The 25154-nt window shown below is 44.2% G+C and overlaps 1 protein-coding gene across 1 annotated transcript; it reads right to left on the reverse strand.

Annotated features, from left to right (window-relative positions):
• Window positions 1-643: 643 nt before the first annotated feature.
• On the reverse strand, window positions 644-24207 carry LOC143422319 (beta-1,4-glucuronyltransferase 1). Its single transcript, XM_076892885.1, has 4 exons — window positions 23791-24207; window positions 10218-11212; window positions 9953-10133; window positions 644-980 (listed from the first exon to the last, which is right to left on the reverse strand). The coding sequence occupies exons 1-4, from the start codon at window positions 23899-23901 to the stop codon at window positions 774-776; spliced, it is 1494 nt and encodes a 497-aa protein (XP_076749000.1). The 5' UTR covers window positions 23902-24207; the 3' UTR covers window positions 644-773.
• Window positions 24208-25154: the final 947 nt, after the last annotated feature.

A 25154-nucleotide genomic window follows, 5' to 3' on the forward strand; every position in this document is an offset into this window, starting at 1 on the left:
TAGTCGGCACGTTAAGTAAAACCATTATTCCCAAGACGATCAACCTTGAGCGGGAGAAAACCCTTCATTTTTCAAGTCCCACGAAATGGCTGAGGAGGCCATCAAACCCGTCGAACAATGGATGGATCAATTTCTGGTGGCTGGAACAATCGCGCGCCGCTGGATGATTGCATCGAGCCAAGTAACAAGCTGCAATTTTCAGCTCCGCGAATGTTTAGTTGTCCGAGTAATCACCGTGGCTTTATAACAACAATATGCACATGTACTAGTAATATGTAATTACGAGCTGCGTCTATACGCCGTCGATCAAAAGTTTGGCATCAGTTTCCACCCGATAATTTTCTCACCCCCCCCCCCCCCCCCCCTAGCAATCACCCTGTCAAATAAACTACTGTCCAGCTGATAATTGCCAGTCGATACTTAGCCCAAGGGATACGGATAAATGCCCTTGCAACCGATCGACATCAACTATTTAACACTACGATAGTACATGGGTGTGTTCAGTGACTGTTCGAGATTTGTGTGCGATATCGAATAAAAAATATATATAGAAAACGATATGATCTCGGGTGTACAGCGAAAAATAGAGCAATCGATCGACACGTTCCTGTTAGACCGTCGACGAGAGCGCGACGTGTCAGGTAGAATGATTTAGAGCCTAGAACCGTTGTTGGGGCAAGGACGCGGTCTCGCGAGTGTCCTTGCGCGACGAATTAAAAGGACGGCGATCAGCGTCTCGCGATCGATCAGCGAAATCCGCGGCGAACTTTTCGTCAGTTGGCGTTCTTCATCATCTTCAGAGGATCGCGCATGTAACGAGCGAAGACCTCCTTCTTGAACGTCTCGAAGTGTTTCCTGTTGGCGCTGTTTTGTCGCTCGCGCCAAGCTGGTCTGGTCTTCCTGGTCTGCAGGCCCCAGTGAACGGTGAACACCGGGGACAGGACCTTGAATTGCCACCCTGCCACGTACATTTCGTATACCTGCGCAGAGAACGTAGCCATTTCTACAATAAGTCTCGTTGAGTGTCACTCGAAAGAAACATCATCGGATAAAAGATTAATAAAAAAATGAACGTAAACGACAGCTAATTATCTTATCAACGTACTTTAACTAAACGATACTATATCTCGTATCTCATTGATGATCAATGTTTCAAGATCAGTCGACGATCTTTCTATTCAACCATTAGAAATTACTTGTATTAGAGTTAATCTACCGAAGCTTTTCTACCGTACCAACGTTCGACACTTTAATTACAATTCGATCGCACTTCAAGATAAACTGCAAGCGTGCTTAAATGAAAAATTGATACACCACCCCCTCCAAAATGCTACGATTCGTGAGTTGAAACCGGCGGAATCAGTGATACGAGAAATACCCGAGCGTTACACGTTTTACTACTTTCAAGCCACAATGTAGAATACATAAATTTCCCTAAAAGATTTCTCGTTCTGGCCGGCGTTTCGCGGCACCTTCGCGATATTGAAAAAGTGTTTCCACGTCTGGCGCACGTTCCGCGCGGCAGGGAACTCCGCGGGAAATCCAGCTCCGCCGATGGAGCTCCGTAAAATTATATTGCCCCGCAGTTTCCGCCGCTTACGCGTCCCCCAAGTTTTTCCCTCGCCGTTGTAACGTCGAAGCCGCAGAGGGGAACTTCCCGAAATTCAGTCGTAGCTCGAACGGTGACATTTCCACGGGAAACACCGTGTTTCCCGACGTTAGAACGGCGGGGACGGCAAGGGCGGAAGGAGAACACGGCTGGCAATCTCGCCCTGGGTTCGCCCGGCTCAGACAGGTCGGACAAACCTAACAGACGGGATCCGGTCTTACTGTTCTCCGGTCTGGATGCATCTTCGTGAATAATCATACGTAACAATGGCAAGTCATACGTGACAGCGGCGGGCAAAGCTGGCAGACACGTTGTGATTACCCAACCCGGGGATCTGGGAACGGTTGTTTCGCGCGCAATTACGATGCTTTACCTCCGTTCAAAGATATTGCCGCACTTGCCGTTTCTATGTTCGAAGATACCGCGAGTTTAATTACTGCCGGTTTCAGTTTTAGAACGCGTTACACGTTAGCTCGAGCGTCTCGAATCCGTTATCGACGGATCTTACGATAAAGCGCGCGGAAAAATTCTCGTCGAACGTCGACGTACAGATAAATGTCGTAATCGGCAGGAAATATATTTTTTCAAATTAGGATATATTATTCGTACTGGATTACAGTGCACTTGACTGTATCGATTAAATTGGATCTGCTTAAGGAGGCGATGTAAATCAATTTTTTGATAGGTAAGCTCCGATTCATGTGAAACTTGGAGATTATCTTTTCTTACCAATAAACGAATAACGGCGAGCTTCGCGAGGAATTAACATTTAATAACTGATTAATTGAAGTATTCTGAAATGGATTTTCTTGATTCTCGCAGTGTCGATTAAAATTCGAGATTCGCGTAATGAAACGTCAAGCCGAGTAATCCTATGAAATAGAGCTGAATGGATCGAGCGGAGGGGGTGACGTCTGAAAGAAAAAGAATCCACAAAGAGGGGAGATAACGAGATTCATTAGGCGGCGGATGACACGAGTATGGTCTTAATTAATGTAGCGGAACGCAGCATCTGCAAAGCGGAAACGCGCCAATGGTGCTCCCGGCGACAACCAAAGGAATTGATAGACGGCGTGTAATCTTCAGTTCACTGTCTCAGACGACCAGTGAATAATTATATGTACCCAGCGGGATGATGATAGAGTACTCCAGTTTCCGGGATGAGTATTATGTTGATTGTACCAAGTTCGATCGTAGGAACGTATTACATGCATCGTTGAATTGTCACATCGTTCGATCAAACGTGCAGTTTCGTCGATGTGTTCGTACGCTTAATTAAATTTCACTTTCACCGATTAATAAGATTTCAGCTGCGTCGGATGCGACCGTAATTGTACGTCTTAAGCGCTCCAATAGTATCCAGACCGTGTAAACGCAACTATAATTTTGCTCTCGTATGACAGATGCGGAGTAACGTTCAATTAGATCGATTCTATAATTAATTCTGGCGTTAACTAAGAGAACCGGACGAATGGAAGAAGCTTGGACGTCGCGGAGGAGGAGGAGGAGGGCTAGAAATATTAATCTTGGACAATGTTCGGGGTGAGTTATGGCCGAACGTCGCTGTTGATGTAGGCACTTGCCTCGTTGATTAGTAAAACTGAATTGCTCGCGTAACGCGCGTTACACACGATTATTCGTCTCAATTAGTCAGTGGGCGGGAATTAATTCCCTTTACTGCGTTTCCCGCGGGTCACATTCTTGCGGCGGCGGTGTAAACCATTTCTAGCTCTTGCAACGCGAGGCACTCACGGAGCACCTGTTTGTCCGGAGTTTCGAGGGAGCACAGATTACATTAAACAACATAACGAGTTGACATATCTTCCTCATTACCGAGGCACGGACACTTTGCTTCGGCCGGAGAAAATTCTATTTCTGGGACGAGACCCGGAAATGGTAACACGCGGGCACAACAAACGAGCAAAGTTTCGATTAAATTTTTAATCAAGGCCTGGAGAAGAGGGCGCGAGTAATAACGGTTCTTTCAATGTTGTACTCGTTGCGAAATGGAGAAGTAGCTAATAAGCTGACCAATTACTGTCGCATTTAATTACGTCATAAAGAACAGGAATCGCAAAGCGCATATATACAGTTAAGGAAACGAAGCTACCTTCCGTTCGAGGGACGTAACGTAAAGTCGATTTATGGTAACTCGGAATGTAATAATTAGATGTTAACATTCGTTGTCCAGAATGTGCACGATTTACAAAGTAACCTTTCTTCCACGCCATAAACTGGCAAATAATTCGTTTCCATCTACTTGTCTAACATTGCAAACAGAACGCTGAAATTGCGGTTGGCGTAACCGCTGGAACTTTTCAGAAGCAAACACGGATTAACCCTAGAATTTAACCTACGTAGATCTGCCGCTCCGTGATGGTTTGCTCAAATGGTATCCATCTGTTGTACGTATTAACGTAAATTTACGCAATTTCTGTAAGCGTGGCTTGTAACCGTCCTTTCGCATAACTGCCACAAGCATATTCTATTCCAGTGGTTCTTAGCCTTTTCGCACCAAGCATCAGTTTCGTCACATTTTTTTGACAAGTGAAAATCGCACGCTGAACTGATTAATTTTTCATTCCCGACGCGAAGTCTATCAACCCTTTGCGCTCGACAACTTTTTCGGACGGGCGACGCTGCAACTCGAGACGATTTTGCAAATTAACACGCGAAAGTGTTATATTTTAATATATTATCTGTGTTCACATTTTGAGCAAGCTGCGTTTGATGTGATGTTTTATGTAAACATTTACCAAGACATTCTGAATTGCTGGAATGTTGTGGGTCGTCGCTGCTACTTCCAGATTCACTGTCTATTACTCGAATTTTTCTATTCCTCACACCCGATACTACATCACTATCATCGATAGACACGCAAAACTATTAGACGAGTAGCCAAAATATCGCGATACGTGTGCTCGCTACGATCATCGAAACTGTATTAACGCTAGATACGTCGTATTCAGGACTATAGTCGTACAGGACTTTTATCTTAATCCCGATTTGACTTCACAATGTCACTTTCCAATCGAAAACAGAAACAGCCTAAGGGGCCTATTCCCGAATCAATATTTCGCTTCTCTCAACCGGAGATAACGAAATTCAATATAAACAGAGACTGTCGCCTCTCGCTCGCCGCTCGAGTTGCCACGCGAAACATCGTGGCGAGGGCAAAATGTTAATTACATTTCTTACACACAAGCAACCCACGTATCGAACCTGCGTTTTGTAATTCATACAGAGATTCAGAGTTCTAATAAAATAACGCGAACATACGACGGGTCAGTTCTTACTTCGTGGAAGATACAGAAACCAAGTTGAAAAGTTGCGCAACGTATATGTTAAGAACCACTACCCTATTCGCGTCCGCTTGTTTCTCTGCGAAAGAGGGATGCAAAACGTTGAGGGCGGTTTCTGTTTGCGCTAATTATTAACCATCGTAAACACAATGTATACATGTATACGTACACGTTAAATACTAATCATGCTGCGCATTTATAGATATTTCTGCGAGCACACGGCTGTCCGCCTAAACGCGCGCAACGTTATCAAGCGAAACATCGTGGAATTGTTTCTGGTATAAAAGGAAAGGATATACGTAGATAAGAAATGAAGTGAAACGTACGTTGTTCCCGTTTTCCTCCCGAAAGTGAGGCACTCGCAGCGCGAAATGCAACGGACGACTTGAATTTTCAAGAAAGCTCGTTGGGAATTAGCAAAAATGTTGATGCTTCCAGTAAAAAGAGACTCGAGCTTCGAGCAAGGTATAACTGTGCAGCGGAGAGAGATTGCAAGATTTACAAGTTTGATTTGTCGATATTAAAAAAAAAGAAAGGAAAAAAGGGAAATGGACGTCGGCTGTTTTACATCCCCTGGTACCTTGGGGAAATGTGTTCGGATTAATTTCACGCTCTGGCATCATGTGGATCCCATAGACACTCTCGACCATTACAATCGTGTCACTTTATCGCCTAACTCACTTTACTCGATCTAGTTATTCCTCGAAATGTGAATGATTTTTAGACGTTAATTTCTATTGAACGATAACTTGTAACGTGCAAGCCGCACTAATCGTTAAAAGAAGGTGGTAGACGATATCCTCCATCAGAAATGCAGGGAGACATCCCCTAATCTGCTTTCACGAAAACGCAAACACGCATCAGCCATGTAAAGCGATGGAAATCCAATTGAATAATCCGTGAAGGAGCAACGCGTGCCTAAAAACCAACGTTCAATCGACGCGCGATCACATTCCGCTGATCCGGAGGGGGTGCGTTCTCGCGACGGCGGGTTCCTTTTTCGAAACGGCACGACCCTCGAAATTCGCTGATGAATACAGCACGGGGATCGCGCATTAGGGCCATACGTGACGGCGCATTCGCGAGATCCGGTGAGATCGGTAAACAGCGGCGCATAATTTTTCGCCGTATAAACGCTGGCAAGTGAAATCGAGCGAGTGGATCTGGTAATTGGTCTTTATGCGATCGCACGTCAGTATAAATCCGTGACGTGTCTTCACTTATCTTACATTCCACGGCAGACGTCGGCGAGGCGCGGGCACCCGGAAGGTGTGCCGGCGGATAAAACCACCGCCGCTGGCGAAAGAGAGGATTGCGAAACCCTTCCATTTCGACGGGTTCGACGCGATGGATGGGGAAATCCACGCGCGCGTGATTTTAATGCGCGGATTTCTGTAGGTAAACTCTTTTAAGGAGATATAAACCTCCGGCCGGTACGCGGCCAGACCACTTAAACTGCTGCCCGTCTGGTAATGGTAAAACTGCCGTGATGGAGTGGAGTAATTGAAAGATGGAGCATACCGGGTGTCCCGCGCGTTACCGTTAGACGTGGATTTATCGTTAGATTCGAACGGAGGTAACAGACTTATACCAGATAAGGAAGAATGATGGACCTTTTATTGGGTTTATCGGGAAAGAATGCTCAGCTGATTAAATACTTACATTAAATGATAGATACGTTGTTATTCTTGTACGAAATGTTCATCTATCACCGGGTGAAATTTTAACGAGTAATTCTATCGAATAATCGCGTTCGACGTTTCACCGGTTTCGATGAAATTCCTGTCCGTCGGAAGAGCCTCGCCCAGTCCGTGGAAACAAGTTCGTGCCTCGCTCGGTTTCAATGAATCCGAACACGCGCCATTGAAACCATCGCGATCCCTGATTGACGACTCGCGCCGAGGTAATCGCTCAATCGAGAAGGCACGAGCGTGCCAGGTGAGGCCAGCCGCCATCTATGTATCTTCTTCCTCTTTGATTCGGGCCATCTGCGCCCCTCGCCAGGCCGTCCCACGGACAAGCTCGCGTGTCTCGCCACTCACGGCTACGCCGTTTCCGCCCCGTCGAATCAATTTCGCGCCCGATCGAAAGTCAATCTTCGAAATGAACGTCGAAAGGTCAATATTGAAACGACCCGCTCCGAAATTCATTGAGACGCCGGGACGATTGTTGCCGGTGAGCAATATTTTCGAAAAGCATCGCACGAGCTGTTTCTCTCGACGCTCCACGTCGGATCCCATTCTGAGGGGGTGAGACGCCCGCGAGCGAGATATTTTCTTCACGGTATTTCCGTTTCTCGTCGAGAGATAAATTGATAGCGCGAAAGCGCGCTTCGGAAGCGCATTCCCGCGATGCAATTTCCTGTTTATTACCGTAAATTCATGAGATCAGAGAATGCTTATTATTAAATACGAAGTTCGGAGGACTTTCAAACACGTTCAATAAATCCACCCACTATTTTCGATCAAAATATCCACTGAATAATATTAACGTATCTTTATCTCCGAATGTCTGGACTGAAAGTTTCGATTAAAAGCGTCCATTTATCATCGTACGAAATTCTACGAAATCTACCCATGACTTAATCGATAACCTCGCATCAAAGATTTTCCCGGCTAAGGATTAGAAGGGTACGATAACGAGGAACGACCGAACGAAAATGAGAGAGCTTAACAGAGAATCCCGGTGGTCTCGTTAGAAAAGTACATTCCCAGACCACGAGGAGCTACAATCAATCCGACGTGCCGTTACGACCAGATATCAATCCGACTTGTTCGTGACGTCGATTGCCGTGGTCGATAAACACGACAATAATGAATCTCCCGGTACGTTTGTCCGTAAAACTGAATCACGATAGCGAATCAATCGGCTTTAACGCGATACGACGTCGAGGAACGGGTAAAAGAGAGTATAGTGCTACACGTCAAAAGCAGTTATCTTCAAAGTCGAATAGACGCCTGTAAATTGCGAGTAGTTATAGCTCGACGCGAGTATAAATTTCGATTGATAACTTTTACGAAACTTCTTTAAAAAAAAAAAACGCTAACACGGTGCTGCGCGATGCGAACGCGTACCTCTAGCAATGGAGGCTATAACTCCGAGAGGAGCGTATTGAAAGGATTAAAAGGCTCGTCCATCGATCGTGCTCGCTCGCTACCTAATTGTCGAAACGAACAGGGGCACAATAAAGCTCGTAACGGATCACCGAACGCGAAAAGCCTACGGAAGCCGTATCGAATTTGTCTTCGCGCTCGTTCGCGAAGCACCGGAAACGTGTTGCTCTGGCTGGAGGCGGCGAAACAACGCGCGCGCGGCGACACGGGAAAGGGGGTGACGGGAGCGCGTGATGCATTCGCGACGCCGCGCTATGGAGGGTAGCAGAATCGGGTGGCGGATGGCGAACACACGGGGCGAGGGTAGGACAAAAACGGGGCAAACCGAGGAGCACGAAGGTCGAGGGAAACCGGTTGCTCGGCAAAAGAATGGCGCGACAGGATTGTATTGGATCGAAAAGGCGTGGGACGAGAGGGTGGGAGGGTTACTAGGTACTCTCGAGTGCAACGAAATACAAGAGGGTAGGAAAAGCGAACGATATCCATTCTCATTCCTCCGTGGGGAGTGGATGTTGTACGAACGAACCGCAGAGAAGACGCGAATACCAATGTACGATTGCACGTAGCCACCCTTCGCGGGGGAGCGTGTTACGCCCGCGACCGTATACCCGCGCCACATTCGCGCCTGTGCACGCCTGTTTCGCGCCGGTGTTACCGCGCTACGTGGCCATGTAGATTTACACCGGTTTTATTGCCGTCGCTGCGGCATACTTCGTTTTACGAATACGGCCGGAGGTACGTCGCGCACGGATTTTCGCCGCGCGATGGAATTTCGTTATTTCCAACCGGGGAGAGCCCGAATGGCACCGTTCCGCGGAACGTCGTTGTCGTTGGCTAAAGCCCGATGCGTTATCCGTACAACGCGTTACGCGGCTCTACACGTGTCTTTACATTATTTTCCTGTCACTGCTTCAGGTTCAGATGTATCGCGGTACGTAGAGGAGGGTCGCTTCTATCGTACCTTATCGATTTCTTTGTAATCAGTGTACGGAATCGACATCTGGTGTCGAAGGTGCGAAGTCGATGCCGTGGCAACGCGTTTCCAAATCAATCTATCGGGGAAATATAAAAAATCGTTCGTGGAAACGTTTTTACTTACGATATTTACACGGCAATGGTAATCTTTCTGGCGCCGCGCAACTAAAGTGGAATAGAAGCGGTGGATAAAGTTAGGAATTTAAGAGGACTTTTTTATGAACCATTGGCGTGAAATTATTGTAAAAGCTTTTATGAAAAACGTGTGGAAGTCGACGTTGTATAATGGAGAATACCTAGTGGAAAATGGAAGACGACGTACGAGATACCGTGTGCTACTAGAACGTCTGACCTAAGCGACCTCATTCCGCGATGGCATAAGAAATAAATGGATACGAATGTTTTATTTAGGCTTCAGATGTGGATTCTACCAAAGGAAATAGATCATTTGTATACTCAAATTAAGTTTGTATAATGCATTAATTAAAATCTAATTCGGATTCACCGTATCTCTGAGCGACTCCGTGGCGTTAGGGTAACCCAGCCGGTTAACAAATAACGTGGCGTTCGCTCTAAATTGTTAACGGGCGTGGAAAGTACAGTTTGAAACACGAATTACCTCTCGCACGGATACTGGAACGTAACCAGCGTGCATCCTCGATATGCAAACGATCGATTAGGCGACGCGAGACGTATCAAGTTTAAATTGAATAATGCTTGTTCTGCAAAATGAGCCGCCATCGCGCGATAACGCTGGCAACGATAATATGTAATTCAATTAATGTCCCTGGCGCGTGGGATTACTCGTTCAAGTTTCGTACTCCCAAACTATCGCCTGCTTCTATCGTGTTCCCATTCAGTTCCCTTTCGATATTCCTCGAGTTTCTTTTAACCCCTTATTCTTTACGGAACAACAGTTTTTTTTTTAGGAATAGAATGAAATGTAAACATACCTGAGTGTTTCTGGTATATCCATAGCCCATGAACCTCTCATCGTGAGCAGGAACTGTATCCTTCGCCACGTAGAAGGGCTCGTAGAGAAATTCGAAATTCGTCACGTCGTGACTGACGTACACTTTACCGGTCTTCACGTACCCATAGTTCTTGTGATTCGGAGAAGTATCCAGCAGCCATCTGCGCAGAAACGAATAGAACGTTCACAGAGATTGAAATAGATCCTCTCCTCGCAACGCGAATCATAGCTGCACCAGAACTCACCTGGTAAAATTAGTGGCGAACTGATTGTGGATGAAGACCTTCTGATGGAACGGCCTGGCCAACCCCTTCCTCGCCAGTCTAACCAGATCGGTTTTATTCGGCGGGAACCTGACGCGTGAGTCCAGCTCGTACGTCGGTATCACGTAGGCGCACTTATCACAGGTATCTGCCCTCAGGAATTCGTCCAGGGCGCCGGTCAGGTTGAAACTCGGGACAATATCGACGTCCGCCAGGAACACGTAGTCGGACTGGCAATTCTTCCTGGCCAGATTCCTCATGTGGTTTTGGGGATAGACGTTACGTATCCGCCAGTTGGTCTGCTCGTTCGAGATCCCGCTCATCAACTCGTTCAACGTCCCTTCCGGTTTGGCACAATCGACCAGCTCGGGTAGCTCGAACTCGCGCGGCTGCTTCTTCGGCGATCTGACCTTTGGCACGGCCAAAGAAAACGTAACTCTCTCTCGTATCGGCTCGTAGCATCTCCTCAGGTAGACCAGGTACTTCTGGAGGACCTCGAACTCTTCGTCACCAGCCGCGTAGAGGGCCACGGACATTGGCCCGGTCCAATGATGGGCGGCCTGGACGATCGAGTGCAATTTCTCCACGGAGCTCTGCGTGGCCAAGCAGACGCGGTACGCCTGCGACAGCTCGACGAAACTGGACCCGACGAGGACGTGGTCGAACGTTCGAAACATCCTACGGCCATCCCAACGACCGAGCTTTATGTTCAACTTTAACCCGTTCGCGTCAACTGACAGGGGCTGGTAATCCTGCGTGACGCAGTCCGACTGCTGCTGTTGCTGCAGCTGCAACTGTTGCTGCTCCTTGATTAAAGTGCCAAGGTTCCATTCGGTTATGCCGTTTGATTCCAAATCTCTGGGCATCTCGTCCGGGATGCAAGTCTCCGACTGCAGCAACAGGAAAGTCAACAGCATATTGGAAAGGGCCAGAACAACCACGCTGGTCAGACTGAGGTTCCATGGTCGACATCCGAACTGTACACGAAAATCAGAGGGTTTATTAATTTAATAAACCGTCGGTTATGGTAAATAGAGAGACCGTCCCAAGGTAGACGGTACAAGCGAGCAGCAAATTGTTTCGCATAATGATACTCGCATAATCATTTGTGTTAGAGAAAATCGAAGAGATGCGCCGCTATGCAGCTAATTGTTCCTAATTGAGAAAGTATCTCGCTTCTTTTAACAGTTTTAAAACTTATCAAGAGGAAATTAGTTTAAAAAGCTCAGGGAACAAGAGAAGACGACACTGCAGAAGAAGCTTCGATATTAGCCAGACGGTTAGCGAAATTTACGTACGTGTATCCTTGCCTCGAAATAAAGCAAGTAATGTACGAAGAAACTTGTCAAGCAAAGGTGTTTAAATGCAAGTTTGTCTAATAAATTTTCAAGCTTAACTTCCGCGAAAATTAGGCATTATACGAAAAGATGTTATTCTACATTTTCAACTTCTATTTGCATACAAAGTAATCTTCCTCGGCTATACCAACGGTGTAATAAGGGAAGAAGAAGCAGAAATGGAGCAATTAACGTGTTCTGTGTCATGTAAAGTGGACGGCAAAAGAAAACCAGGACATCAAAAATTCTACGGCAGCGCTATCCTCTTTCTTAATTGCGTATTCGAAAGAAATTTTCTTACCACGATCCGAGCTATCGCAGAGTCGTGGAAAAATCGACGTAGAATAAAGAAACTGGGCGGAAAAGTGTACGAGGGGAAAGAAAAAGTGTATCATTTATATCATACGAAATTAAAACGTCGAGTGAAATATGGCCACGATTACAACTTTGGAACTTTGTTCACCAGAGTTCCCGGGCAAAAATCATGCCTGAGCTATTCCGCTGCAAAACACCGTGTAAACAAGTTTTACGATAAGAAACGAAGTCCTTGGGAAGGGTGTATTGGGTCTGTCTAAAACAGAGCCGAGTTGCCTGTTTTATCGTCCTAATTACTACGTCGTCAGTTTCTTGCTGCTGCCAGCAACAATGCAAAAATAAAGCACGAAACTTCGCCAAACTATTAGGGGATGTTACAGTCTAATTCGACGAACCCTGACATTTCATCTCCTTTACGCTTGACAAACTTCCCTCTCCCTTTCAAAAGGCTGCAACCCATGAATAGATAAAATATAACTCCGTCTGTTAATTTAAACGCTTGTTAGTAATAAAAGTATAACGTCTCGGAAGATGACGCACTATGAGACCCTGGGAGGACTTTCATAAAATCGTGTTTCAAAGAAGAGCAACAACAAAACGAAACGCATATAACCCAGGGGACTGCAAGGTTTAATGAAGTTCTACTATGTAAATAGTACCTTTTCCTTCCAGGATAGGACTTCATTAAATATCCTGCCTCCAAGTATCCTATTTTTACCACCGCGCGAGAGACAGAAGGCAATTTAAGCAATTATTTTGTGTGAATTTATGCGCGCCAGCATCAGAATAAAAAGCCAATTAAGGAATGAATTTTAAATTATCAGTATTTGCACCGGCGTTTTTAAACTGGAGTGAAAAAGGTCTGTTAAAAAGAAAATTACGTTTTAAATGAATTTCACTCGTATGGTCAGTTTAAAGCTGTACCTGTTAAATAATTTTAATTAACATTCAATTGCGCGTGAAACTTGTATAAATCAAGAGGTCAAGTTAATTTAAATTAAAAAGTTTTACTTCATTACCGTGTTATCGTATTTAACGTAGGAATTTCGTAAAAACAAATACGTATAAATGATAAAGGACTTATATTGGAGCGTCGTAAAACTCCGCGTGAAAGAAATATTTACATTTTTTCTTCATTCTCTTGTAACTTTCTTGATAAATACAATATTACCTTTTTTCGACGTCGTATTTTCATTCCATTTCACAGGTTTTTGCTCAAGAAACTGAAGTTTTCCCATTATTTTCAGAGTATGGTCGCGCAATATTTTCCACTTTCGAAACTTTCTGTTTATTTTAATTATCCTGCACGTTTCCAGCGTCATCGAGCACTCTTCTTGCAATGTCCTTGCATCAAGTCAATCCACCAATGGTAAACCTCTTCCAATCTTAAAACGTGCATAAAACAATCGCACGTGTATGAAAAAGTCTATCTTGCTAGAGTGGCGGTTCTCTAATGTTTCTACCAGCGGTGCGCTCGTACGCTTCCGATGATTTTCTAGGAAAAGTTCCCAACCGCATAAGTGCCTCAGAAGTAGGAGTAGTAGCGATGGACTGCAGCACTCGTAACAATAGCGTAATTACAGTGCTAAACGGAAGAAACAGATTGTAGGTATTGTGGAACAGCTACCAAAGTGCACGGCGAAACTCCCGGTGGAATCCGGTGAAATTTTGCTTGGAAACGATAATGGATCGTACGATTTCCCAGGACCCCTTAAAATCGTGCTCGTATATAAGTCATGGTGCTAGAATAGGCTAGATGTTCCATGAACAAAATAGTTCGCACCTTTGGCAAGATGATTACCATGTTTAGTATCGCTGTTCTTTGAGAACCAAGTAGATGCATGGGACAAAAATTGTATCTACTCGCAATTATATGTCGCGAAGGATATTATACAAAGATACGACTGCAATTTTCTGTCTTTTTCTATCGAAAACGTGTTCTCGATCGTATCGTGCTGTAAGTGGTCTCTATGTGACACCAATCGTACGTGTACTATACAATTCTATTTAGAAACAACATTTAAACGTGTTGTCTGTATTAACAAGTTGCCTCCCATGCGAGCCACTAGGGAATCGTACCATCTCCGTTAGAGAAGTTGCTCACTGGTGGACGTGGGAATTGTTCTCCTTTTACGAGCCATTTGGTGTCCAAAATGGGAGGGCATCGTATGTAATTGCATTGTAGAATAACTAAGTAATTTTTTTTCGCTTCCATAATTAATTTCGCGTGTAATTCAATGCGCATGTTGATACGCACACGCTTCACCTCTTTTTATAATAAAATAATGTTTTAATAAAATCCCCATACATCGAACGAACAGGCGTTTTAATTAAGTAGACTGTTTAATTAGTTAACGGGTTTCCTGGGCAGTTTCAGAATTGGTTAAAAATTAAACTATTAAATTACAGATAGATATTTTTATTCTGTTATATTGTTGTTCCCACTAATTGGAATAGCGTTCTTATCGGGAAATTTTTCATCAAAATTTAAAGACACCAACTTTTTCGAGTTCCGCGTAACTACCAACAATACCCAACTATAAGTGGAATAACGTAAATTGCAATTATTAAAGATAAGCAGATAAGCAGCCCAGCAACGTGAACTGAAAGCTAAAAGGAAAACAAGTTCGAGGACAACGCGGATGTGTACGTTTGCGTAAAGTATCTACGGGACCGGCGGCAATGCCCCAGCTCTGCAAGTAATCGTAGTTCCCTCTACTTGTACGCGATTCCTAAGGGTGGGAAAAAGAGAGGAGAGAAAAAAAAAGAAAAATTGGAGAACTCGGTTGCGTCCGCTGCAGCCGGGATTTTTACAAGCCGAAACTAACCTCCCGTACAACTGTGCACTGTACTGTAAAACGCGAGGAAATGCCTGCCGCCCCCTCGTACCACCTGAAACTCGAGAGGGGTGGCGTTTCCGTCGCGTTTACGCAGACGTATTAACTTATTCTGACGCGACGCGGAAAAAAGAGGGGCAGCGGAAGACGGGAGCAAGAAGGGAAGGCAGACGTCTCCATTTTTAGCCTACGGTATTTATTTGCATACTGTTTGCGGGGTATTCGTAACGGGGTATCGTTTGCATACTGTTATCCGTGACGGATGGGTCCTCGAGGAGGTGCGTGCTACACGTATGCAACCACGCATACAAGTTTCATATGCATCCCTTGAAAAGTGTCATTCGTAATGAATCTCTGTTGTGTAATATAAATTGTAACTGACGTGCAGCGTCTATTGTCAAATTTGTCAACGGAATTTACACGGGAATATTATGCGTGGAGAGTTTCCGGCTTGTCGATAAATTGGACGTGAAGGAGTTGCCGGTGATTGACATTTTTTAATTACACTTTTATCGTCACTCAATTTCACGGAAGTTTGTTTCATTTGCATTCGATCTCGATTTGTTGATAAAAAAAATGTAAATTATTCAGATTTTTAACCTTCAAATGTCTTATGTTTCCTGTAGGCCAAAGACAAAAATATTTCACCTAACTCAGACATCCCTCAACATTATTTTACCCCCGAAAACCGAAGTTTCGCGAATACTATATCACCCTTGCTGGAAATCTTTTCGATAATATTTTTCTTGTTGCGGAAACACAAATTCCACAACGTGGAATATCAGCAACCATTAATAAGACAAACAACTGTATGGGGCATGTTTTTCGGGTGAGAGGATAACGCCATCCGCCTTCAATCTCCTCCATTCCGAAAACACGACACCGTAATAAGGCAAAGGGAGGAAGAAACGGGAGAAAGAGCATGATTGATTATGCAAACATGTTGTTATTACTGATTCAGTGTGTCCCGAGCACCACGCGTGTACCACCGCCAGCAAATGTGTGCACGTTACACAGCTAACCCATTATCAAATTGTGTACTTGGGCTTTCGTTAGGTCACACACGAACCACAGTGCAGGCTTTACAGGTGCTGAATGTACGATGCAGGACGAAAGCTTGAAAGCACGATTCACTCCGGTTCCTCCCGTATGTTTTCGCGTGGAACTATCTATCCTTCCTGTAATCGTAATTCCAGCCTGTAACGAATGAAACAGGAAATGCGTTTAACGAGACTAAAGCGCCGCACGAGGCAGTATCGGGCTGAATGGATTTTTGATGCACAACGAACAAAATGCGTGCATAGTTTCACCGGTTAATCAATATTCCTATCATTATTAATACAACAACGCTATGTCCATTGTGATTCGCGAGGGAGGACGCTTCATTGCGCCGCTCCACGTGTTCCATTACGCGTACGTTTTGCAGTAAGTTAATGTTAAATTTTCAGCAAACCGGCAGACTCGCGATGGTGTACGAAGGTAGAGAGGAGGAGGATTCTATTAATGGGCAGCACATTCACGGGCAGTTCACCCTTGGAAGCCCCGTTCTCAAAGGTGTTGAATGGTTGATGTACACGTCCAGTTTTTGCCCCTCGTTTCTCGATTTACTCGTTAAGACAGTGAGGGAATGAGGGAAATATGCCCGTAACAAGGGTCGGCGGAGGTACACAGAAGCGAGATAAAGAGAGGAGAAAAAAGTAGAAAGGAGAAGAAAGAAGGAGGGAAGAAGGTGCGGACTAAGAGAAGGAAGGAGCAAAGAAACCGGGGGTAGGCTGGAAAAGGAGGATACTACCGCGAAGATCAGAGGCAGGGATAAAGGGTAAATTCCGCCTTTCAATTTTGCTACAGTCCCATTTTACTTCTAGTTCAGCGCCTGGATGCCGCTACCCTACGGTGCAACGTCGACGGCAACGTAACTTAGCCGAGAATAAACTGAATACCATTCATTACGCCGCCAGCCCCCGTCCCCCCTCGACCACCATCAACCTCATCCCAACAACCCGTCTATTCCCTAACCTTCCCCCGCCTTTTCCTGTTTCACCACCCTATCCTATCTTCATCCTTCTAGCCGTGGCGCGCAAACGAAGCGTCGAAAGCGGCGGCGGTGTTGAAAAGCTGAGAATTGGAAATTCTTTGAAACTCCCTTTTCCCTTTCTCTTCCTCCTTCCTTTCTCGGACTTTCTCTCGCAATGGCTGAAACGACGCAGCCACTTCTATGGCTTCAGCCTGTTCGTCCCTTGCGCCCTCTCTTCTTCCTCTCTCGCTGTTCGAATACGCGTGGTGAAAGGGGTATTGGAGAGAGATGCGGTTTGTGATAATAAACGAATTGCACCCATCCCCCGGCAACCCCCGACGCCACTTCCCGCCGAGGAGATAAGCGAACGTGCGTATTATCGAAGTCGCGAAAAATACCTCGGGCACGAACGGTAGTCCGTCGGAGATTTCGCGGTGGATGGTGTCTAGACGTCCGTTTAAAAAGTTTGCGCGAAACCCCTTCACGCGATCTATCGTGCGCTGTTCATCGATTGCTTCGGCGAGAGAACTGGTTGAAACATTGGAGAGCGTGTTCTCACGTTATCCAGTGAATTTCGTTAATTATGTCTGGCAAGTGACGCGCGATCGAATATCAAAACTTTCGCCCTTCGATGAGTTTATTATTAGTTCGACGAATGTTAATCGCAAAAGATTACTGCGACCAGCGATAGCCGATCGTAGACGAGCGATACGAACGTAGAAATTTCTATGTACGACCCGGAAGCTGCCTCTGGTTGCCGGGTTAATTGCAAACGCTCGATCCCGGATGTACAAAAAAAGGCATTAGGAGAGGGTAAAACGGAAAAAATAATTAGGCGGCCTCGATAGAATCTCAAAAAGGAATTTCTTTTCATAGCTGGAGGTCAGGCATAACTGTCGTAGTCCGGAAAGCACGAAAGCCACTTTTGTCGAGTGGTGAACCGCTGCAATTAAACGACTGCCCTTCTTTCCTCTCATCCGTTCGTGTTCCTTTTAGCCCAGTTCCTTCCTACCACCCCCTTTTTTCTCTACATCTCCTTCCTTCCCATCTACCACCGCTTCCTGCTCCTCCTCTTTACGTCTTTACGCGATAATTAGCAGATCTTCAATTTTCCCCCTTGGTGCACGTATTTGCTTTGCATAACTACCGAGATAATTAAACAAGCTGTGATTCGCGGATCTGCCACGAACAGACCATCGCCGCTAGGACAAGAAGAAGCAGAGAAACGAAACGGGCATGGTCGTCTGCAGTCGTGAAAACAGTCATGCCCGTATGAAACCCGTGTCTCCTCTCTCGGCTAACCTTTCCGCTATCTGGAAGTGTAAATCGTGTCAAGAGACAAGACGCGTGCTTCCTCGCCGAGTAATTAGCGAGCTTTGTCGTGCACGAAAACTAAGTAGAGAGAAGAAGGGTGCTGGATGTCGTTCCTAGTGGAAGGACGCGGAAGAAACATTTGTTCAGCTACTCTTTGCTTCGATAACCACTGTGCAACTTGCCACGCGTGCAACGCGGAGCATGTTTAAAATAGAGTTACGGTTTTTTATACAGGTCCAGCCACTTGGCAGGATAAAAATGAGACTAAATATAAAAGTCGTAAGGAAAAAATGGGCAAGCTAAAGAGCAGCAATAAGAGAGAAACGAAAATCGTGTCATAGTAACGAACACAGTGAAAGTAAAATTTATGTTTGACGTGATTCGCAGTTCAAGTAATCTCAAGCTCGAGTGGCTAAAATCCGTGGCCACGGTTATAAAAGACTCTCGGTTGAAATACTCGTTTTTGCCTTACCTTTGCTACCGCGCTATTTTAATGCTACGCGTATACCAGTTGTTAAAGCCCGTGAAAAATTATCAATTTTGTTTCGGGAAGTCTGTAAAATATTGAAACGCAAATAAGTCCCTTGGAAACACGGATCAACCGATGTAAAAATAGACGCTGACCTACTGCGAGAGACATATGGAACGTATTTACAAACGGATGTCATAATTTAACCGGTACATGTGTAGTTAAAAAAAATACGTGCCCAGTCGGTGACAAGAAAACAAATAACCATAACGACTTGCCTAATGAAAAGCAAACATAATTAAACCTTTCCTGATGCACGTGAAAATGCCGCCAGTTTAAGAACAGCTGCAGCGACTTCACCTTTCTTCGAGACTGCGCAGACGGGAAATCCTTATGTCAACATGCCAAGAAATTCCCTATTAATTCGAACAAATTGACACACATGTATGAAACTTGCGATAGGTTGCGATATCAATTATCAATTCCAGCAACTTTTATGTACTCTATCTTAAATCCTTTTCCTCCTTCACCCTATTGAAGAACATGCTTTATCGCAATAATTCAACAATTCTAAATAAAACCAAATGGTACAGTCATGGCATTAAATAATTCGTTGACGAAAAAAAGAACAAACAATTTCGCGTTCTGTAAAAGATTCATCAACGATTTCTGACTGAACAGGCGACAGACGTTTCGTGACAAAAAACTAAGTGGATCTACCGTGATGGAGGAGAGACGAAACATCGGGAAAATAATTCGACAGGAATGTGTGAGACGTCAGATGAGACTAGTAGGCCAGGGACCAACGGGTGCTCTCGGATGTAATTCGACGTTTTCGATTTGTATATCCGGCACGTCGACCCCATTGAAATCGCTCGGAAACGATAAAACAATGTACTCCGGCCGTGCTGCCGGCCGCCCGTCGAAAACACTTCGAAAATGTATTGAAAACACTCGAAAATGATTGAAATCAAACAAGTTACCGGGCAAACAAGAGAAATCTATCGCGTTCACCGTGTCCTCGCGCCCTGGTTCGAATCATGTCGGATACCCCTGCCTGACGAGGAATACTATCTGCGAGATGAATAAATTCCACGTGGCATGACTGTTCGAGACCCGACATACGAATTCGCAAGTGTTTCCAACTGCGAATTGATCGATGGTTCATCGGTAGGCGACGATAAATTGTCGATCACGCGTGTATCCGGAGATTTCACGAGTGTTTCATTTTTCTTTTTTCAGAACGTCCATGTCTAGGGCGGAGGATTATTCTAAGCTTACACCATGGCTTACATCGCATCACGCCAGCTATTTTTGAAAGCTTCCAGTTTGTTAATTTACCTTTAAAATATTTAATACACCATCGATCCACTATAGAATTACTTATACAATTAAAAATATTAAAATTTTCAAAACGACACTCTAAAATTCAGAAAATCCATATTGGGAGAGAACAGAGTTATCTAAATGTAACAGATAATACGGACACGTACCACAAAAGATGTACAACATATACTGAGATACGATATTCTCTTTTCCATGGTCACGTGTGACACGTCCAATATATTGGATATCCGTGATTTATAAAAGCGGATACTGCTATCAAACCGAGTCGATACGCCCAACGAACAGATCCATAAGCCATTGATAACGAAGCGTTTGCTATGTGTAATGCATATAAAACAACGCCACATAGTTCTAATTTTATTTTACTATTTATCAAATTGTTACGAATAATAAAAGGAAAATTTTTAATAGTTTTTCCCCCTAAAACGTACTCAATACCATTATAAGTAGTTCAAGCCAGACACACTATACGGCAAGCGGCTGACCATGCATAGGTGATTCTACTTAGAATTAGCTAAATTGTCATGCACCGCGCTTTTTGTCGGACTATCTTAATCACAATTTTGAAACGTCAAATAATTTTAAGAACGAAATTTAAGGAAGAAGAGTCGTAGAATACGATAATATATCTTTTATAGACGCTGAAATTTCGAAACCAGAAAAACGATAGTTGAAACGCTCTCTACTTTTACGCAGACTACAACATATTACACTTCCAATAAAATTGCAAATCTCAAACAGAGAGTACAGAAATAATTCACTTGGCGTAAAATGTTTCACATATAACAATTAACAGCTCTCGGACTAACAATAACATGTATGCACAAAAAGAAAAAAATAAAAGGTATTCATTATATTGCTACACAAACAACAACTCTAATGCAAACAAGACATGTAAATACATCGAAACGCAATATAATAGTGTGAAGATAAAATATTAAAAAATTTAAACTAGAAATGGACACGAATTTTATTCCATATCGTAAAATATTGGAAACGAATAACGGAAATATATATACATGAAAACAAGAGAAGCAATTTCAACAAGCAGTGGTTAACGAACTGCTGTTATCAGTATCAATTAAATTTTTTCTCTATGCTATGATGCCTGGCATAAATTACGGTTGTTTTAACATTATTCTTATTATACCTTAAAGTACTTATGCGTATGAATGAAATATTGTAATTCAACAGGAACTGCCAACATTTACATGGATCGAATTCTTTCTATAGTTTCAGAAATACTAAACCCTTATTAATCCAATCTGTATAAGGGTGGTCATTGATAAACGAGAAGAAGAGGGAAACAATAACAAGAAAACAATTACGATGGCGTCTCTGTGTTGCGCAGCTCCACGAATTTCCATTTTCCAGGATCGAATAAGCAATTTTCAATCTAGACTCATTGTATCGACTCAGGATGGCATTTGCGCTTCGTTTCTGCCCGTAATTATATACGTAGATGTATCGACTATGGGCCGAGCGTTTCGTTTGGCTCACTGACCACAATAATTGGCAGCGGCGACAAGAGGACGACACACTTCGATACTTCTCGTCCGTCAATTCATTAAGATGGCTTTCACACATGCCGATCCCTACGATGATTGTTTCCTCGCCTGAAACGGCTCAATTATAGGCGTCAGAATCTGTTGACACGTACTAACAAACGTACTCTATTCACGTACACGCATGCAGACCATTCTGTTACTTGGTACATCAGAAATGTGCTTTTACAGATATCGTTTAATATAAAAGAGGACATTATTTCCCATAAGTAATTCTCTTGCAGATGGAATATTCAGTAAAAGAGGTTTGAACGTCCCTTATGAAATATTCTAGTCTGTGCATAACTCATGGTACATAAAAAGGGATGAATATGGATACGCAGAGGCAGCGAAGATGAAGGAAAAGTATGAGAAGAAACGAAGAGAGGAAAAGAGGACAAGATAATTCTCATTGTTCAACAGTGGACGCCCTCGAGGCGTTCACCACTTCAAAGCCAGTCTGCTCTCCGCGGCTCTCATCGAACCAGAGTCCGGCAGTTAATGAACTGCCCTTCGGCGTTATGTTGTATAGTATACGTAGGTGTGAGTGGTGCTGTACAGTCGTCTAGGAACCTGGCCAAGTGCTGGGGAGACCCATTATCCATTTACATAAAGGACCACAACGACCCGACTAAGGGTTAACACTGCTCCCTTAACACCCAAGAATTTCCGGGAACTCTCAGTGGATTAACAGTTACACGAGATCGAAATATACGATGTACGATTTTTTTATCCGACAATCTACTGCTAGAAATGGAATAAAATTATGTCGCTGACGAGTGTACACTTGTGAATACGAGTTTATAAATATCGGGACTAAAAGTTTCATTTTGTAGGCTTTCTATGTTGTTCATAAAAAGTAATGTTTTACTTTATGAACAAATGTAGGTGATGATGTTGGTTTTATTAAACCCACTAGCCCAAACGCATAGTAACGACCCATCCGCTTGGAAAATGATGGCAGTAGATTCGGTCGCTTCCAGTCAGACGGTCGCGCCGTGCGTTCATATTAGAAGACCAAATTATTTGCTCTCGCGTTTCTACTTATATCGTACTTGAATTATGCAGGATAGTATCGAACCATGGAATGAATAAATTATTATACTCTTTGCTTTCTGAAGTACACGTAAAAGATTCAAATATTTTCCATGTTACATCGATACTGCTTGTTATTTACTTTATCCCTCCTCTACCTACGATATTTACAACCAACGTACGATCAACACCGACAATACCGATATTCATGAAATCGGTGACTATATAGCGAAAGCAGTTCCCGTTGGCTCTTCGTTTTAAATAACGATATCGTCTGTGCCAGAAGCGTGCGTGCAAACAGGTATACCATAAAATCAGAATTGTTACTGGCTTGTTTTGTCGCCAGCGATACACTATGACTATCACTATCACAATGGGAGATAAACAGTTTTGTAGTAGGACAATAGTTCCAACTGAAATTATTCGTTTCGAGGATAACGGTTCAATGCAGATTAGAAATCTATTTATGAACGAGAACGAGAAACGAGTGTAAATGATGGCCGGTTTAGGTATCAGATTCTAGGAAGGTAATTCGTATGATATATTTCTATGTGTAAAAATGAGTAAAAAATTGTTGAAAAAGTGCACTAAATATTGCAATACATCCATACACAACATAACTAAAAGTGTTACATTTGCAACAGCATAAAGTTTCACCAAAGTACCCAAACAAATCAGTTTAATCGATTTCTCGATGTTATCGAAGCTGATTTGATCTGAAATTGGCCAATATCACGAACGAGAATTACGATAATCTTCTGTTCGCGTCTTTACGAGTTCCTCTCTCTCTCTCTCTCTCTCTCTCTCTCTCTCTCTCTCTCTCTCTCTCTCTCTCTCTCACTCGAATATACATAAATTACCGATTCCTTCGAAGCCAATAAAAGAGAAAAATATTGTGCAAGGCCTGGAGAAATACAGAGGAGCAACTTGAAACACGTTTGAACGGCACCGTCAAAGGAAAATTGTGTATGCGGATACCAACTGTGAATTCTGCCCCGAATACAGGGATGAACCGACCTACATCACACCGAAAACAAACTTCAAAGGCGAAACCCAACGACCGTCACGACAACAAGGTCACGCACACGGAAGTGCAATGGTACGAAGCCACGTGAGCGCAGTGGCATCGCCCACCTCGACCATCGGCGCAGTAGCGACATCTCGGACGCGAGGTTCGTTTATTCGAGGGAGCGACGCACAAACGACAGCCTTACCCCCGCAAGATCGGAATGCGCGAAAGACGTCTTCGCCGACGAGACGCAACCCCGCCGGAGCAGGAGGCACCGGCGATCTAACCAGCCGCGAACCGTTCGAAGGACAATAAACGACGAAACACCACTCACCTGAACCATTGATGTGTGCTGGCACGCGAGACAGACCTCCCCGCTTGGCGGCAGCCTGATGGCGAAGTCAGTCCGTGCCAACCCCTGCCGCTGGCCACGCGCCCCGTGCATCCAGCATCAGGTCGCGCACAACACACCTGCACGCACGCACGCACGTGAGCACTGTTCAGGTCACTACCACGACCACGCCCACAACGGCAACGACTTTCCCCTTGTCTACGTAGAAAGCTACCCCAGTGCTGTTAACCACCACTAGAGGGTGCTGCTCGCAAGCCACTGGCCGCGCGGGCGCAACCGACGGAAATCGATTATTCCAACGTTCTCTCCTAGGATCAATCTTAATCTGGCCGCGATAAATCTATTCGGGATGCATCGCGAATTCACGCCCACCAGCTTCTGTGCGGCAGCTCGCGGCGCCGCGACTACTAATCGGACCTTCCTCGCGCGGCATCGCTTGTCGAGATATCCGCTATCGATTCGTGGTCCATCGGGGGCTCTTCGCGTGCACCAGTTGTTTTTTTAGATTACAATTAGAGAAGCCTATGGGGAGAGAGAGAGAGAGAGAGAGCGATCCACTTTTATCAAAGTCGAATACTTGTCTTTTCTAAGATATTTTTGTGTGTACAATGTCTCTTTAATATTTTAAATATATTTTTATAAAATTCAGTTCATTTAAATTGCCAGGAGAAATTGGTTTTTTGAAAGATGATGTTTCACTCTATACGGGAATGATGAATTATTATGAAGTTAGGAAGATGACGTGGGCAGGGGGTGAGAAAAATTTCAGAACTTGTCATCTCATTTTTTCGTGGACCAATACATTCAGACATGAACATCATTTTGTCCTTTATTATAGTATGCTTAGTGGATATATCTAGTCGTATCCAGTGCGATTATATTTGCATGATTACCTCCCCTCTCTCTGCGCTTGGCAAGGACTAAAACAAAATTGTTTTAATAACGACTCGATGTGGGCACAGTTATTCACGAGACCATTTACAATGTACAAGGAATACGAGTTTGCAGGAATGGAATGAATAGTCCGCAGTCCTTGATCTTTGGGATATATAAGTTTATCTTCGCCCACGGATAATCCAATGGATTATCGCGGATAAAAATCCTGTCCGTTGGTTTGCTGCGTGGAGGACCTTAATACAGCTTAGAATTCCTGGTAAGCCGGTCTGCCAGATACTCGAGACCTCAAAAAGCATTGAATAATTTCTGAATTCACCGAGACAACCTACCTGTCCGCGCATACCTCGTTACATCCAGTTGCTCGTATGAATAGAAAAGCATATTGTCTGGCAGAGCAAAAGTGACACTGCCAACGTGCATGTCCAAGCAGATAAGCATTCTACTACCCT

Source organism: Xylocopa sonorina, chromosome 3 (genome assembly GCF_050948175.1).
Source record: "Xylocopa sonorina isolate GNS202 chromosome 3, iyXylSono1_principal, whole genome shotgun sequence".
Classification (NCBI taxonomy): Eukaryota; Metazoa; Arthropoda; class Insecta; order Hymenoptera; family Apidae; genus Xylocopa; species Xylocopa sonorina.

What these genes read in the sequence shown, in the direction of transcription:
- LOC143422319 (XM_076892885.1), bottom strand. Translation starts at nt 23,901, where the DNA reads ATGCACGGGGCGCGTGGCCAGCGGCAGGGGTTGGCACGGACTGACTTC. An exon ending in AGCACACATCAATGGTTCAG is followed by an intron (nt 11,213 to 23,790) that starts GTGAGTGGTGTT and finishes TTTCGTGTACAG; the next exon opens with TTCGGATGTCGACCATGGAA. An exon ending in GATATACCAGAAACACTCAG is followed by an intron (nt 981 to 9,952) that starts GTATGTTTACAT and finishes TTCTCTGCGCAG; the next exon opens with GTATACGAAATGTACGTGGC.